This window comes from Drosophila melanogaster, chromosome 3L, assembly GCF_000001215.4.
Source record: "Drosophila melanogaster chromosome 3L".
NCBI classification, from domain to species: domain Eukaryota; kingdom Metazoa; phylum Arthropoda; class Insecta; order Diptera; family Drosophilidae; genus Drosophila; species Drosophila melanogaster.
The window spans coordinates 24068883-24086753 of NT_037436.4; the positions used below are offsets into that span (position 1 = coordinate 24068883).

Below are 17871 nucleotides of genomic sequence, written 5' to 3' on the forward strand. Positions count from 1 at the left end.
AATATCATATGACACGAAAATGCCCTAAGCTGGATGGCACATTCTTGTGCGACGAAGACTTTGTTATCGACACACCCCAAAATAATACGTGCCTGACAAATCTTTTAAACGGAGAAAACAGTTCCTGTAATGTGCGGGAAACCGGCCCTATCATCGATGTCTTCGAAGCAGAGAGAGGCTACATCTTCGCGTTCCATGTAAACAATATGAAAATATCCCTAACTAACGGCTCTGAGCTCTGCATAACGGGGTCAGCCATCATCAGATATATTAATGAAACGATACAAATTAACGGTATCGATTACGATGGCACAGATGACACCTTTCCCGAACAACTGGATTTTGCCCTTCCACCTGTGCGCGAAATAACTAAGAATACCACCATTATGGTACTAAGCTTAGAGAAACTTCATCTCGAAACCGCTCAAACAATGGGTAAAATCCTGCCTGTCCATAACATTACAACACGACATACCTGGACACTCTATACTCTGCTTGGACTGGTAGCATCCCTGGCAATAATCTTATGGCTACACCGACGAACGAAACACATCGTCCACGTCCATGAAGACCACCGCCTACCGATCTACGCGCCGTCCATACCTTCCCTATGGCCGTCGCTTCGAACTGGGGAGGGAGGAGTTACCACCCCACCCCCTAAACCTCCACGCCTCTAACGTTGTCGGACACCGAACCGGGAAGGCGAACAACTAGAGCACCGCATCCGGCCAAGTGCTGACTTCGCGTACAAAGTTGCACAGCAACATTGTCTGCAAGGGACTCGGTCAGCCGAATGCTGAAGCGGCACAAAAATTATGTTTATGTTTACATTTAAGAACCTATGTACTCTTAAGAACAAAACACTTATGTACAAAACAGAGAACTAGAGGAGACTTCTCCAAAAGAATAAACTTCACTCTGGTTTTGAGCTCCAACAGACTCAGTCGTGTTCATCTTTTCCCCGTTTGCCAATAACTTCCATTTGTGCCTACATATATACATATATGCACAACTAAAACCCTACATACTTACCAACCATACACACTCATCAACCAAAGGACGTAGGACGCCCCACTGGCTTCCCCCTCGTGTCCACACTGATAACTCGCTCGTAATACCATTGAGCTAAGCGTTAGAAGGCAGTGCATCGCCATGGCTGTCGCAGATTTGCTTCGCTGGCATCACGTGGCCACAGTTTAAAGAACTGTTCATACAGCGATTCGTAGGGATTGAGACGTCGGCTGCCATCCTTATGAACGTTTTGAACGGATGTCCAAAACCTGGAGAGAGCTTTGCCCAGTATGGAAGTCGCATCGTCACCTTGTTGCTGTCTAATTGGAAAGCCAAGGATTTGGAGGAGATTGCGGTTTCGGTAGCGTTGGCTCACATGGCACAAATCGATAATAATTTGTTGCGTTGGGTGTTTACGACTAATGTGGCTACGCGCAATGAGCTTCAGCAACAACTGCAAGCTTACGCCTTCAAGAAACGTAACAACGAAGATGACTCTGGCCCAGAAAAGAAGTTAAGAATGCAGTTGCAGACCATGTGCCATTTTTGTGGGAAAGTTGGACACCACGCGGCCGAATGCCGCGCCCTAAAAGAAAGTACAACAAATATAAAAGGAAGAAGCTACAGCGGTAGCAACACAGGGTTAAAAGATCGTTCGAACATAAAATGTTTTAAATGCGACGAAATGGGACATGTGGCGTCTGTATGTCCCAAAGGCCACAACAAATACATCGAAAAGCGAGTTGACGTGTGCGAAACTAAGTGAGCCAAGTGGACTGTTCTTTCAATTGGGTGAGCCATTCGTTCTTATTTTTCGATTCGGGCGCCGAATGTTCTTTAATAAAGGATAAATTAAGTAACAAATTGTCTGTCAAGAGAATTGATAACCTAGTTGTTTTAAGAGGAATTGGTGACAATGTAGTTAAGAGCCACTTGTAAATACTATAAACAGTCCAAATGTCTCAATTGAATTTAGAAATTTTGTTTCATGTTGTAGTGGACAACTATTTAAAGTACGATATAATGATTGGCCAAGACATATTAAGGCTTGTTTTCGTTTTATTGATTAAATCTAATAAATTTAGTATGTACAAATCCAAAGTTATCAATGCCGTTCAAAATAATGTACCTGAGAATAGTTTGGAAGTACTTTTTGACATCAATACAGAAGTAAGCGATAATGATAAATGTGAATTAAGAAATATATTGGAAAAGTATGCCGATAGTTTCGTAACTGGGATACCAAATAAGGTGCATTGGAAAAAAAATAATAATAAAATAATAAAAATAAAAGTGTTCAAGGGCGCCCATATCGACTCAGCGCAGATGAGAAGCTTTCTCCATTTGCAAGTCCAGTCAAAAGAGAAGGACAGTTGTGACAGATTGTGTATTGATTATCGTGAACTAAACTTAAATACGATTTCTGATAAGTTTCCATTGCTACTGATTTTTGATCAAATAGATCGTTTGCGGTGTGGTAAATATTTTTCCATTTGTTTTAGACATGGCCAGCGGATTTTATAAAATACCGATTCATCCAGATTCTATAGAAAAGTCAAATATGTCTTTCCTTAGAGCTCCCAGTCGCATCAAAGTGGATCAAGGCAGAAGCTTTGTCAGCAACAAGTTCCGTGAGTTTTGTTCAACAAACAGGATTGAGTTGTTTTCAATAGCTACAGATGCCACATGCGAAACATGCGAAAGGATGTAGTAGTTCGGTATAAGGTCATGTGTTAAGTGAGAAGCATCATCGAGTGATTAATGTACTAGATGGTCATCGATACAATTTGAAGTCGTTAGTTATTAAGCGAACATATAAATTATTCGGATTTCGGAACGAAAATCGTCTTCTAGCACAACACGCACACATATACGCGTTCTCGTCTCTTGTTTTTACTCACAAGAGCAAGCAAATTCTATTTTTAGATTTCTTACGTTCTCAGCGTAAGCGAGCAGAAAGAGAGCAATTTTGGCCGTCACTAAAAAAGTGGCTGCATAGTGCCAAACCAATGTATGGCCGTTACGCATCTTGTTATTCTAGTGTCTTTGATTAAACATTAGCTACTGGGCATACGAGCCCCAACCACTATTAATCTGAACAGTAGGCGAATTTTTCCAATACTACTATAGCAGTTTGTTCAGCAGTTTGATCTAGTTTCAACAACAAAAATATGAGTTATTTACTCAAAAGGTAGACTTAAGAGATAAGAAAAAATAACCACTATTAATTCAAACGCTGCGTAATATAACAAATTTATTAATATTAGAATTGTATAACGTCGCCACACGTTTTGGCGTTGATTTTAAAAAGTTTTGGCAATGTCCTCGAGAAATCGAGTCTCACATCGCTTACAACTTCGTTTAAAGACCGAAATGTTCCTTTGTGGCTCATTTCAAAGATCTCTCTTTATTAGCCACCAAAATTGTTTATGGGACTTAGATCTGGACTATTTGATGGCCAATCTAAAGCGTAACTTTTGTATATACAGCTGCGTTTAAAACAATAGCACTACTGCAGGTGGAAAGTTGATTTCGTAAAAAAAATTATTAAATGTTTATTTTTTTTTTTAAGTCAGATTGTATGAATAATAAGTACCATATGTTGCATCTCTGAGCAAGAAATTTTTACTCTTTCAATGTAACGGTTCTTTTTTGTTTTTGGGCACTTGCTGCAAAAGTGCCCAAAATGAGGCGGTAACAAAAATAGCACTGACCACGTATTTGCTGAATAAAATTAATAGGGGTGATTACTTTGGTTTTTTTTCGACAAATTTTGAAAAACGGAGTTGCACTAAAGGTTTTAATTGAATTTTTTCCAAACGAAGACCAAAAATTCTCTAGTCATGGGTCGCGGAAAGCATTGTACCGTCGAAAAAAGAAATTTGATTAAAAACATGATCTCTGAAGGTAAAACCTACTCTGAAATTGGTCGCATTGTCGGTTGCTGAAACAAAATGATCCGCAAAGCACTGCTGTTTGTCGAAAAGAACGAAACATGGAAGAAGGAGCTTCAGATAGCTAAAAGCGTGGAAACTGTTCGCAAACGCTTAGGACAAAGCAACCTTAATGCGTGCAGCCCCAGAAAAGTCCCGCTTTTGACTGTTAAGCATGTGGCAAAGCAATTTGAATATGACAAGATACACAAGGACGGGCCTGTGGAGAAGTGGCGAAACATTTTTTGGTCAGATGAAAGCAAAATTGTGTTGCTTGGTGGGAAAGGCTCTCGGTCTTATGTTCGGCGTCCACCACGAACTGAATATAATCCTCGTTACACCTTTAAGAAATTTAAAAATTGTTTAAAAGGGTGGGCGTTTTGTTGTTGAAAGTGGGGGGTGGGCCACAGTGTTACGTTGCTGTTTGGGTTAATAGTTTCATGATACGCACTTTGAAAAATGGAAAAGTCACTGTCACTATCTATCTATCACTATCTATGTATCTGTAAATAGAAAAATATTTTATAAAAAGTCTTGAAACTATTAACCCAAACAGCAACGTAACAGTTTTTATAATTAAATTAAAGGACATTAACTATTACGCTGAATTCAACACATAAAGGTATCGAAAAAATTATACGAGTTTTTGAAAAAACCCACTATTTTCCCGACTATAATACATATATTCAAAAAATCATTGATGTTTTCAAAGTCTGCAATCTTGCAAAAACAGTACGTAGACCAACGAAACTTATTTTTAAACTCCAGAGACAAAAAACTGAAGAGAACTTTACGTTATTGATATTAATGCTAGACAATAAAGAATATTTATCCTGTATTGACGTCTACTCAAAATGCATCCCCTATAAAAACAAAGAGATTGGTTGGAGATTGTTTGTCTTTCAAATTTTTACCAAACACTGTGGCCACGTTCCTCCTTTCACCTACACAACGCCCAAAACGGTAACGCCCACACTTTCAAACATATTTTTTTAAATTTTTTCTCATTTCATTCCCCAATATCTATCGATATCCCATACAAATGACGAAATTTCGCGTTTGCATTCCCTCAAGCTGAGTAACGGGTATCTGATAGTCGGGGTAACCAACTATAGCAATCTCTCTTGTTCCATTTCCAGACTATTACATCTGTTTATTCGAATTCGGAATATCATCAAGAGTAGCTGGGAGTATCATATCATCAAGAGTACGGGTATTAATTAGTCACGGGAGTGGACGGTATTTGATGGTCGAGGAAGTGGACTATTGCGTTTTCTCCTGGTGGGAACAATATAAATAATACACTTAAACATTCGTATAAGCCCTGCGCGCGCACGTGTTTAAGGCTAAAAGTGTCATAGCTGAACCACCTGATTTTGTTTCAATTTGGTGTTTAATATTTATACAGTTCTGTGTGTTTTGGTATCAAAAGATACGGGAAAAATATTCGTTTTTATTCTTCTAACAGCTATTTAAAAAGTCAGGTACTACAAAAGAAAATGCATATATTTTTTTGTGTACATCGCAAGCAAAACACGGCCTAAAAATGGCATGGCATAAATTTAGCATGTCAAAACTATTTGTAAAAACAGTATGGACTAGTGTGATTTCGATGGTTTCTTTTATTTTTGAAATCTTTCGCAAGAAAATAAATCGATTTGTATAATGTTAAATGGAAATACAGTTTAATAATTGGTTTTTGATATATGACCACGAATAAAAGCTTACAATAATAATCAAAAACTAGAGAGAATGCTATAGTCTAGTTACCTGACTATCAGCTACCCGTTACTCAGCTAGTGTTAATGCGAACTCCAAATTTTTTCTTGGATATCGATAGATATTGAGGAATAAAATGAGAAAAAATTTTAAAATTGTTCCAAAGTATGGGCCTGACCGGTTCGGCGCCTTTAGGGCGTTAGATAGAAATTTACAAGACTAATAAAAACGCAAAAAATATCAACACATCCTTTAAAAGTTTCTGAGATCACGACATTCATACGGGCAGACGGACATGGCTAGATCGACTTGGCTATTGATCATCACTACTCGTAGAGTAATTTAATAATAGTAATATTTTAATAATTTTATTTGTCTGGTAAATTTCTATCGATTTGCAAAAAATCTTTTTGAAACGCCCACTCTAACGCCCTAAAGCCACCGAACCGGTCTTGGCCCGAACCACTTTGGACCAATTTTTAATTTTTTTCATTTTATTCCCCAATATCTATCGAATTCCCAGAAAAATGATGCAATTTCGGGTTTGCTTTCACACTAGCTGAGTAACGGGTATCTGATTGTCGGGGAACTCGACTATAGCATTCACTCTTGTTTTATTTAACTACGATAAATCTGTATTAATTTCAGTTGCTATGTAGGTATATTTTGGTTTCTTATATTTTTTAAGGAAAGACAAACACATGCAAGAAATACATAATAATTTAATTTAAATTACAAGCACTAGAAAATCTTAAAAACAATTTGCAAATTAATTACAGTAAAATAACATTGCTGTTAAGCTTAAATATTGGTAAAAATAAAATAGAAAGAAAGCGAAAAACGCATTATTAATGTAAATTTATACTTATTAAAAAAACTCTAATACAATCCCTCATAAGAAAGCCATTACTAAATATCTTAGATACCAGAAAACATTGACGATCGTAACGATCCTAATTTAAAAAAGACAGAATGCTAGAGCAGAGGTTAACGACCTCCAGATACCCGTTATTTAGAGTGCGCGCTTGAGTATGCGTGGCTAAAAGTTTTTTGGCATGGAAGAAAATATTAATCTATCACTAAGGAAATCAATTCACTTCGACGAAATCAAGGCAATCGCAAATGTAGGATCATCAGAACTGCAAGCCCAACTACTCAATGGCGAATGCCTTGTTATCTCCACCCCGTGGGAAATCACAACTTTCAATACAACAAGTATGACCACATCAAGCATATCCACTGCATATCCACACATATCCATTTCACCGATCTCCCCGGTTCTGCCTAGAGCATGCCAAGAAGTACGCCACAAAAGCGACTCCATTCTTTTCCCCAAAATAACACATGGAACACGCCTTTGCAGTCGCTAAAGGCTTATAAACGATTTGTGCGGTTATCGCCCTGCAGATAAGGATGCCCCCCCACTTCGCAAGCCGCGATCGATCTTGGCAAACTGAAGCCTGCAATAATTAATACACCTGCTCCCGGCGCACCCCCACCTACTCGCCGTCTACCTAAAGTACTGCGGATCACGGTCCCCGGCGTGGTCAACTTTTTGACGTTCTCCAGCGAGCTGGACGCCCTCATTGGAGATTCATGCACAATACAAATATTAAATTTATATATATAAAATAAATATTAGTTAAAGATTAGTGATTTACTGACGTGATCCTGCGGCCTCATGATATCCAAATCAAAGGAAACAAAACCGGCAAAGGTGAACGAATTGATGACGAAACTAGGAAATGATGAAATTGATACTGATGTTTACGAAATATTGGATCAAAACGCAAGCACAAGTATGCAAACTCAAATCAATGATTTAAAGGAGATGCGTGGAGTTGCAAAAACATGTATGAATGCACAGCAGGTATATCGATCATTCAAAATCATTCAAATCGGCATTCGCACTTGATTTTCCAAGTGTGATGAATACAGCCGATGTGCAAAGAGATTTATTGCGACGATAGCGACGCAATAGCGAGTCATTCATCGAATACTTTTATGCGATGTTATGTATCGGACGACGTGGGAGTCATCAATAAATTCATATATTTTCAGCGGACTTAATTCACAAGAACTCACGAAAGCCTTATTAGCAATGGACATACGCACTTGAACAAGGTAACAGCAATGAAAAGCAACAGCAAAATGAACGGTGTTCCAAATGTTCTAGGATTGGGCATAATGAACAGGATTGCAAGGTGAAAACATCGTCAAAGAATGCTCAAGTGCATGAGGCAAAACATAAGGAGTATCCGCCAATAGTAAAAACAGTTCTGATTGGAGATCAAAAGTTTAAAGCGTTCATCGACACGGTCAACTCAACGTTAATACGAACATTAACAATCTGTTAAAATCCTATGAAGAATGTTTTGAAAAAGATTGGATCGAAAATTGGCAGGTGCAAGACGACGACGATGGTTATAGTGGTATCCATTACGAGTGCCTATGCGTGGACTACCGGGCTTTAAACGCTCTATTTGATGCCAATCGTAGAGGAACAATTGGCCCTGCTATCCGGAAGCATATACTTCAAGACGCTGGACCTCTGGTTATTACCAGGTCCCGATGGACGAGAAAAGCAAGCATTTAACGGCATTTATGACACCAAGTGGACTGAATTAATTTTATGTGATGCCCTTTGATCTGGTGAACGAACCTATGGTCTTTCAGTATGATTGCTTATCCAATGAGCAATTTATTGAAAAAGGATGTGGAGTTCGTATGGGGAGAAGATTAAAGGAAGCCTTAGCAACGAAGCCGGTGTTCACCCAGTAAAGAAGTACACACTGATGAGAGTAAACTGGGAATAGCAGGAATTATGCTCCGACGAGAAGAAGACAGCACGAAGCCTGTATTTTATTATTGCTGGCTATGCAGCGATGCAGAGAGAAGATACTCATGCTTTGCGTTAGAAATATTAGCAATTAATGAGATTCCGTATATATTTACTAGGATCTCTTTTTCTGGTGCTGTCAGATTGCTACGCTGAAGGAATCAACAGAGCTACTGCCACCAATAGGAAGATGGTGGGTCAAGCAACAAGAGTTTGATTTCACTTGTAAATATCGACCAGAAGCGGATATGCCACACCTGGATGGCATGAGCAGACAACCAACACTGCCACAACGGGAAATATCTCTAACAGTAGCAGACAACGTTTCGATGAAGATTAGGCGTATGCGATGCACAGGGAAGAGCCAATACTGGCGCAGGTATTTGAAGCACGGCAACGGCAAGAAATTGGTTGTACTCCGCGGATAAAACAATCCAACGTATTCAATGGAAGTTTTGGTTCCCTCGCATGAGGAGTCAAAGAAATGTGAGAATTTTATAAAAGACCGAACTAACGTTATTAAATGCTTTAAGGAACAGCACAAAAAAGACTTAAGAATGGGACCCGAAGACATTTAAGATACAGTGGGGCATTAATTCACAGATAAATGTCACCACTAAATTTTCTCCAAGCGATTTAGTCTTCAAACTTTCACTCAAGAGACGTGACGAACAATCGCCGAAGAATCGACAGTAAGCAGAAGCAAATATTACAAACGAGCAGAAGAAGTGGAAAATTATGTTCGACGCAAAGATTTACCAACGACTACAGGAGTCACATAATTTTGATGCTGCTTATAAAGGACCGTATGTAATAACAAAGGTCATGAAAAAAGATCGTTATATTGTTGAAGATTAGCCAGACCACACTATCACTCAACGACGTTATTGTAACGTAATGTCAAGCGACCATATAAGGCCAGTGTTTCTTAAGTCCAGACCTGAATATCGACGACACGATATAACGATGATAACTGCAGAATGTCTGGAGAGGCCTGGTGTCACGAGGTGGTATTCGAGATGTCAGCGAGGGCGGACGTATGTTGGCTTGCTGCGGTATATTTTGTATTGTACTTCGACAAATATATCTCAAAGGGCTTCAGACAGCAAGTAAGAGTTCTTACTGAGCTTTTGTCTGACTATCTTTCGCTGCTCTTTGATCTAGACCAGGAGGCTCAATACTTTCAAGCTGCCTCTGCATGCAAATGTTGATATTTTTTTAAGACACACGTCGAGGATGCCGTCATGCTGAATACGCCTGTCAACGCTAGCGATGAAGTGTATGTTGAGTGCTTCACTGCTATTGTCGTTTAGGCTGGACGACGGGCTACGTCACCACCTCTCCAAGTAGGCCCAAAAACTATCTTTTTAACCTCGAAAGGCACCTCAGGAGGCAGTTCACAGCACCAGATGATCGGATGCTTGCCAAAACCGCCAGGAAAACAACCATGTTCGAAGGATCGAAATCTTATCTGGAGGGCCCATATCACAGGAATAAAGACAAAGTTTCTTCAAAAGCTACACAAGGTGGACTGGCTCCGGCGGTCAAGCAAACTTCAGGTCTCAGGTCTCAAACAAGTGCTGATCGGCGTGCGTTCCTTGGTATATCTCCAATTACATTACCTAAGGGATCTATAGACAACTGTGATTGGTGATCAGATCAACCTGCACAGCAGCCGATACGCAGATAGGCTGGCAACACACCCAAAAACATTGGCGAGTAGTCTCGCCAGTCCTCTTCCCGTCTGACGTCTGAAATGGACGTCTGACGTCTGAAATATTTAAGCGTTTAAATATTACTAAATAACTTTTAAATAATGTAATGTACTCAAGACTCGTTGTAACATACTTAAAGTTTGCATATTTTTTGCCTGGTTGTGTTCGAAAGGCACTGAATGATTCCGACGCAAATAGATTTGAAAAAAGGAACCAAAAATGATTAATATTTTTCCGCGACCTGACCTGTCCTTAGAGTTCATTTTTTTCGATTATATTGTGGCTTTTACCGATTGAAATGGAGCTTTTAGATTTGTCACTAAACTTCAATTAATTTAACTAACTGAGATTATGTGTATTTTTAGAATGCCAGCGGATCCATCTGAAGAAGTTGCCCCTCAGGTCCCGAAGACCGAGCTAGAAGAGCTGCAAATTAATGCGCAAGGAGTAGCCGATGAGGTAAGTACGACAATTAGTTGTACTCCGCTAAAGGTATTCGAAGCAGAACCACTTAATGCTGTTTTTTCCGAAAAAAATTTTAAATAATACTTTAGTATAATTGTTGGCCCTCGCAGCCGCCAGCAATTCCTAATATGTTTTTTGTTGACATGCTAACTTCAGAGACTCAGTTCAACTTTACTCCACCTCAGCTGTGTAGCTATATCATCGTTATTAAAGCAAATAAGTTGCGCGAGCATCTAAGCTCTCCCCTCTCTCGCGAGCTCTCTCTTGTACTCCCTGTCCCACTAACACTTTTAGCTTAGTGTCTTGCTGATCACCCTGCAGTCGCTCATGACCATTCGCTTTCGTATCATTGTATGTATGCATATAAGTTAAGACTAGCATCCAATCTGCCGAAATAAATACAAGCGCCCAAGCTTTCAAGATAAGAGTGAAGCCTTGATTCAAGGTGTAGGGATAGCTCGTGAGATAATAATTGTATTAGTCAGTTGATTTCTGGATATTAAACGCGCAGGTCATCGTCACGCAAAACGAAACTTGAATACTCATTTAGCGCAGACCGCGGTAATTATAATGTTTCATCGGCCATCGTCACGAACATAAATAACAATAATAGCATTTCATAATTGGCGCCCAACTTATTTTCGAAGCTAGGGTAACTAATTAATAATAAAAAAAATAAAATATAGAACAATTGGAGCAAAAGCACTCAGACAACAACAATCCAAATGCAACGCAAAACATCAGCAGCGGCTATACTTAAATTCATAAGTATAAAAAAGTATAAGTGCAAACACAAAATTTGTAAGACCAACGCCTATCGGTTTAATTAAATTTTCACTGCTAAGGTTATTGCAAGGTTATTGGTGTTATTTAAATGAGTGAGAGCGATAAAGCTTTAGAAAACCTCGTGTCACACAGCGATTCGACAATACAAGTGTAAGAAACGAAAATAGTGATGATTGGTGGGAAGTCAATCAGCTTGCAAGCGTGCAAGCTTGCAATATGCTTTCAGTAAGTCAATAGAAGGAAAAAGTAAAAAGTGCCGTTGCCGCTGCACTCAGCAGTCAAAAAGAATTATGTGATATGCAGTTAAAAAATATGACTGCAGTTCAACATATTATCAAGCTCTTGGTACATCCGAAATAAAGTTAAAAACTCTGCAAATTGTGTGCTGGCTTCATTTAACACACCGCCGAATTTTAAGGCAATCGTCTTGATTTTACGTATGCCGACAAAAGACCGATTTATATAATCGAGCAGAAGTTATCAACGTTAAGACAGGGCGACATGACACTGACCGAATTCTACGACGAGGTCGAGAAAAAATGACTCTTCTTACGAACAAAACATTAATGACATGCTATAGCGATTTGTCACTTAATTAAAAGTACAGGCTAAACGCATTACGTGTATTTATAACAGGAACTAAAAAGTAATTACGCGATGTCTTATTTGCCAAAGACCCAAAGACTTACCAACAGCCCTTGCTTTAGCACAAGAAGTTGAGTCGAATCACGAACGCTACCAATTTACCCTGAATTACTCCAGAAGCTTAGGAGACAGAGGCCAGAAGGCCGAAAACAAACTGAAAGAGATAGGGATACTAATATGCCTCAGCAGAAAAACAAAACCCTATTTTAACAAACACCAGTCTGTACCCAGCTATGGCAGACAAGTACGTCAAACAACAGCTGAAAGGCCAGTTCAGTCAGTGGAAACTGACGTATCAAGGCGATCCATTCGAACTGGCCACTCTTGAATCAGTGTACCTTACCTTTACATCAAAATATTTGGCCAAACCAGCAGTATCAGACTACCTGGCCAGCTTAGGTACAAATGAATAATGAGCATGCCGCGAAAAGACCGTATGGTGGTCCCATGTAAAAAGAAAGATAGCAGGGAGAACCATAAAACTTTTTATCGATACCGGGTCTTCAAAAAACTACATACAGCCCCTTTTACAAATAAAGTACATAATCGCTTCATGGTCGTTCTTTATTCTCCCAGACCTCTCAAGCTTTGACGCCATAATAGGACTCGACATACTGACACAGACAACGCGATATTCGATTTAATAAAAAAAATAATTTTAATAAAACTTTAAGGGTCGACAATCCTGTCGAACAAATTCAATGATATTAAAGATATGGTGGAACCAAAACAAATAACCGACAAATTCTATGCTATGCTAAGAGATCGAGCCAGAAGAGGCACTGCCTTATAATACGAACATTATTACTACCATACGTACCGAAGACAACCGACTCAAAACTTTATCCATACCCCAAGGGTGTGGCGAATTTTGTTTGGTTGGTAATAGATTTTCGAAAATTAAACTCAAAGACAGTTGACGAAAAATATCCAATACCAAATGTGGTATCCACCCTGTCTAATTTTAAAAAAAACCAGATAATTTACCACTCTGGACCTTAAGTCAGGATTCATCCAAAACCTCCTCGCCGAAAATGATAGGGAAAAAACAGCTTTCTCAGTTGCGAATGGAATATACGAGTTCCGCAGACTTCCCTTCGGTCTTAAAAACGCACCTAGTATAGGTGCCGTACTTAAAGACAAATCGGAAAATCATGTTACGTTGACGTAGACGACGTAATTAGTTTTTCAGAACGATTCGAGGACCATTTAAATCACTATGTTTGGGTGCTAGATAGACTGTTCAAGACCAACATGAGGGTGTCCAAGGAGAAATCTCACTTTTTCAAAGAAAAGGTCGAATATTTAGGATTCGTGGTATCCAGGGGTGGTATTACAACCAATACCAGTAAAGTAGAAGCTACCTATAGTTATGAACCAACAAATTTGTTTAATGTTAGATCGTTTTGGGGTTAGCGAGTTATTATCGGTGCTTTATAAAAGACTTTGCCTCTATAGTTAGACCGCTGAATGACATTCTAAAGGGAGAAAACGGTAAGGTTTCAGCCAGTCGCTCTAAAAAGATACCAGTTGCCTCTGATGACAAGCTTTTGAAAAACTTAAAAATGTCCTTGCGTCGGAAAATGTATTGTTCGCAGGATGACAAGCCTATTACTATGATATCTAGGACTTTAAAGGATAGAGAGCTTAGTTTTGCAACGAACGATCGGGAACTTTTGTCCATTGTATGGGCTTTGATGAACCCTTTGTATGGTGTTCAAAATCTGAACATTTTCACAGACCACCAGCCGTTAACGTTCGCCGTGTCAGATAGGAACCGGAACGCTAAAATCAAAAGGTAAAAGGCGTTCACAGACGAACACAACGCTAACATTTTTAAAAAGCCGGAAAGGAAAATTATGTTGCAGATGCACTATCCAGGCAGGCCCTTAATGCTTTGAAAACCGACCTTCGGTCTGATATGGCAACAATACATAGCGAATTTTCACTTTCGTATACCATCGAAACAGTCGACAAGCCCATCAACTGTTTTAATAACCAAATTCTTATAGAAGAAGGAACAGCAGTTCGTACTCGCCCCTTCGTTATATTTGGGAATAGGTCAAGACACGCGATACAATTCTTGAACAATGAATCATTAGTCGACAGAATCCGTGATGTAGTTAAACAAGGTGTAACAAATGCAATATACTGCAAAATGCCCATTCTGGCATTCAACCAAAACCATCTTGTAGAAGAGTTCCGAGCAACGACATTCCGACATACTAATAAAATGGTTACCGACATTTATAATAACGATGAACAGAGCACATAGGGCAGCACAAGAGAATGTTAAGCAAGTTTTACAAGATTATTTTTTCCCTAAAATGTCTCAGCTTGCAGCCAGTATTGTGGGTAACTGCTCGGTCTGTAAAAAAAGCCAAATATGATCGTCACCTGATCACTTTTATCAAATCAGTTCGAAGTTCAAATTGAAAATGCACCGCCACTCCATAGTATTTCGAATGGGCAGGTGGAATGTTTCCACACTGTTAAAAATTACAGCTGGAAAGAGGCATAATTCAACCTCATACTTCAGGCATCCGTAGAATACAACAAAACAGTTCATTCAGTCTTTAAAAAAAGGCCGATCGATATTATTCATAAAATACCTTCCGATCTTGCACAGGAAATCACAGGCAAGATTAATATTTCACAAGAGGTATAATTGAAAAGAACGAATGAATCGAGACGCAACAGATCCTTTCAGGTCTGTTATGGTAAAGCCAAAGACACAAGAATAATATTCTAGTGTCTTTGGTAAAACTTAACAAACGCCTTGGAAACAAACTCACCCCACGGTATAAAGAGGAAAAAATTTAAGCAGACATTGGGACAAGTGTTCTTGCAAAAGGTTTATAATTTGATCGGGATGGCACTGAAGGTCAATGCCGGTACTCCTGACTTAAACGATTGGGAAGAAATAAAATTCAATATAGACCACTTGCTAAAAACAAAAGAAAGCCAAACAAAATTAAATATCAAATTCCAACTTGCAACAGCAATAAATCAAATTTCTAAAACTGAAACAGATAAAGAACACACTTACTCGAGATCATTTTAGCTAAAAATAGAATTGTTATTAACCCTAGCAAAACTAAACTTTGTAAGTCCATCAATTTTAGACGAAACCGATATTGGCGAATTTAGAGACAGACAGCCTATTGACATTAGTCTAATAGAGCTACTAGAAGTATCTAACATAAGCGTATTCCAAAATTCAGAAATTAGAAAATTTTTTAGTTAAATTCCCTAACCCTAAGATTAAATGTAAGAAAATTACAATCTTCCCGATCCAGTACAACAGCAAGATCTTGAACTTCGAGGACGGAAATCTGGTGGCGGAATACAAATCCCGGAACATCAACATCGGGCACTGCAAGACGACGGTCGGCGCCACTTTCTAGAAAGAACTGCATAATGGCACTTGCCCTCATCAGATAATCTCCGGGGCCTTTGCACCTGGATTCGGTGACCAAGCCAAGGGAAAGACCAGAAAGTGTCGGGTACCGACCTGGTAACATACACCGAAAAGGTAGCCCTCAATGGGACTTGGTACATTAATCAGCTAGGATATTCAGATAAAAACCCTTCTGTGTCGGTCATGGCCGTTGTAAACGTCACGACTCATCAGAATAGGTTAAGCCTTCCACTTCCCCACGAACTAAGTCTGAGGAACCTTCACTGGTAGACTGCACGCGCACTAAACAAACTGCTGATCGCGTACTCCAGGTGCAATTGCCCGGAGCTCGCACGGAGCACTCGCGGAGCGAGTGATCGGCCTGACCTGGCGTTCTGCCAGCAGTTCTGCGAACCAGAGGCCTGGAGTTGCACTGGGACCGGATTCTAAAGTTAGTTTTTAATCATACTCCGAGGCTTACGCCTTGTAATTATAAATACCCGAATATTGTGACCCTTGCCCTAAAGCCCTAACGCCCTAACATGAGAGTGGGAAAAAAATATCATTAAATTAACCAACGACCTTTAATTTGCATATATATGAAAAAAGAATTCTTCTTATGTACTACGTGGCTATGTGCCTGCCTAGTGGCTGCTAGTGGCAATTTTTATTTTATTATAATTAAATATTTTATTGGTGATAGACTTTTTCACTTATACAAGACACTCTTTTTATTGATTTATCTTTCATTTAAAACTGTTCACGATCTCCACCCGATTCAGACTGATCTTCTAAATCTTAATCCTAATCCACTCAACCTCGGCCAGACGCTTTTCTTTGGAATTTTCTTGAACTTTCAAATATGTTTAGGATAAAATCTTTATAAAGTCGAATGTTAACAATCGTAAACGATGTTTTCGTAAAGGCAATTCTTGATCAATAAAAATGTGTTTAAAATGATCGGAAAGTGATTTTATCTCGTTAAACAATTTGAAAGTAATAATAAATTGTTCGTTATTGTTTTCAGTCATTTATTTTTTATTATTATTTTGTATTTAAAAATCATTTATTTATTCTGTATTTTAATAAAATCATCGTGATCCAGAGTTCCAGCGACTTCCATTTACAAACAGGACCTAACTCATTTATTCCCCTTTTTGATCTAGTTGATATCAGCTGTGACAAAATAACTTCTATTAATTGCAGTTCGTAAGTAATAATGAATTGTGAACTTTTATTTGTATCCTTTTTTATATATCCTGATTCTAGATCGATTATTTCTTTATAAAAAGTTAAATTAGTTACGTGAATTAAGTTGGAATATGAATTATAAGTAAGAACATTCTTTTTGTCTTTAAACAGGAAAAATTCGTGATTGCTGTAATCAATTATTTCTAAAGTGGCTATCATTAGGAATGGTGTTAAAAGTAATAAGTAATAAAATAATAATTTTCTGTAATTTTAAAAGAAATATAATATTTGTTAAAAATTAATGTTGTCTTTGTGAATAATTCTGTTTCTACTATTGATTATTATTTTGTTAAGTAAGTTTTCCTTAACAACCTGCTTCTTATATCTTGTTTTTAGCTTATTTCTTTCTCCATGTTTCTTTTCAAAAACCATTTGCCCTACATGATTTTTATGTGTTTCCATTTCTTCATTATGTCTTTCTAACATTTTTTCTTGAGTGTTATTTAGAATTTTTGAAATGTTTTTGTGTTTAGTTTTATTAAAAAGAACATTAAAAGGTTTTTGATTTATCGTCGAATGAATGCTCTGATTGAATTCTTTCGTTGCAAATGGTACAATTTTAATAATATATAATCTATTGATTTGTTTGTAATTTTCGACTAGTCCTCTATGAGCTCGACTATGTGTTTCTTCTATTATGATAGCCTTATCTTCATTATTCTCTTCGTCTTGCAGAAATATTTTGGTAAAAAGAAATTTGTTAGTACAATTTTTTTTAAAGGTAATATATGTAACATAGGTATGATCTTCTAATGTGCAATGAATTCCTACCGTTGTGTTTGGTGGTAGATATTCTCATAATATTCCTGTTAAATTTTCTGGCGTATCATATTCGATTATATGTCGTGTCTTATCAAAAACTCTCAATGACTCATGTATTGTATACCTCCCCGTTGTAAATAACAGTTGTTGTTTAAACTGACTTAACGGTTTACGGGTCTCATGTATTACATTTTCAAAACTACTTTCAGCAGAATGCTGTGTATTTTGATGTGAGCTTGATTGTTCTATATCGCTGCTTGTAATATTATATATTTTTATTCGAGGTAATGCGTCAGCTACGGCATTTGTTGTTCCGGGCTTACATATATTTCTTTTTTGGGTGAA

General features: G+C 38.2%; 1 protein-coding gene across 2 annotated transcripts in view; it reads left to right on the forward strand.

Moving 5' to 3' along the window:
- The first annotated feature begins 5297 nt into the window (after positions 1-5297).
- Snap25 (Synaptosomal-associated protein 25kDa) overlaps positions 5298-17871 on the forward strand; it is a 225026-nt gene continuing 212452 nt past the window's right edge. For both annotated transcript variants that reach the window (NM_001043176.2, NM_001043177.3), the window contains exons 1-2: positions 5298-5428; positions 10583-10676. In NM_001043176.2, coding sequence (NP_001036641.1) covers positions 10584-10676 — 93 coding nt within the window. In that variant the 5' untranslated portion in view covers positions 5298-5428; position 10583. The remainder of the gene's footprint in view (positions 5429-10582; positions 10677-17871) is intronic.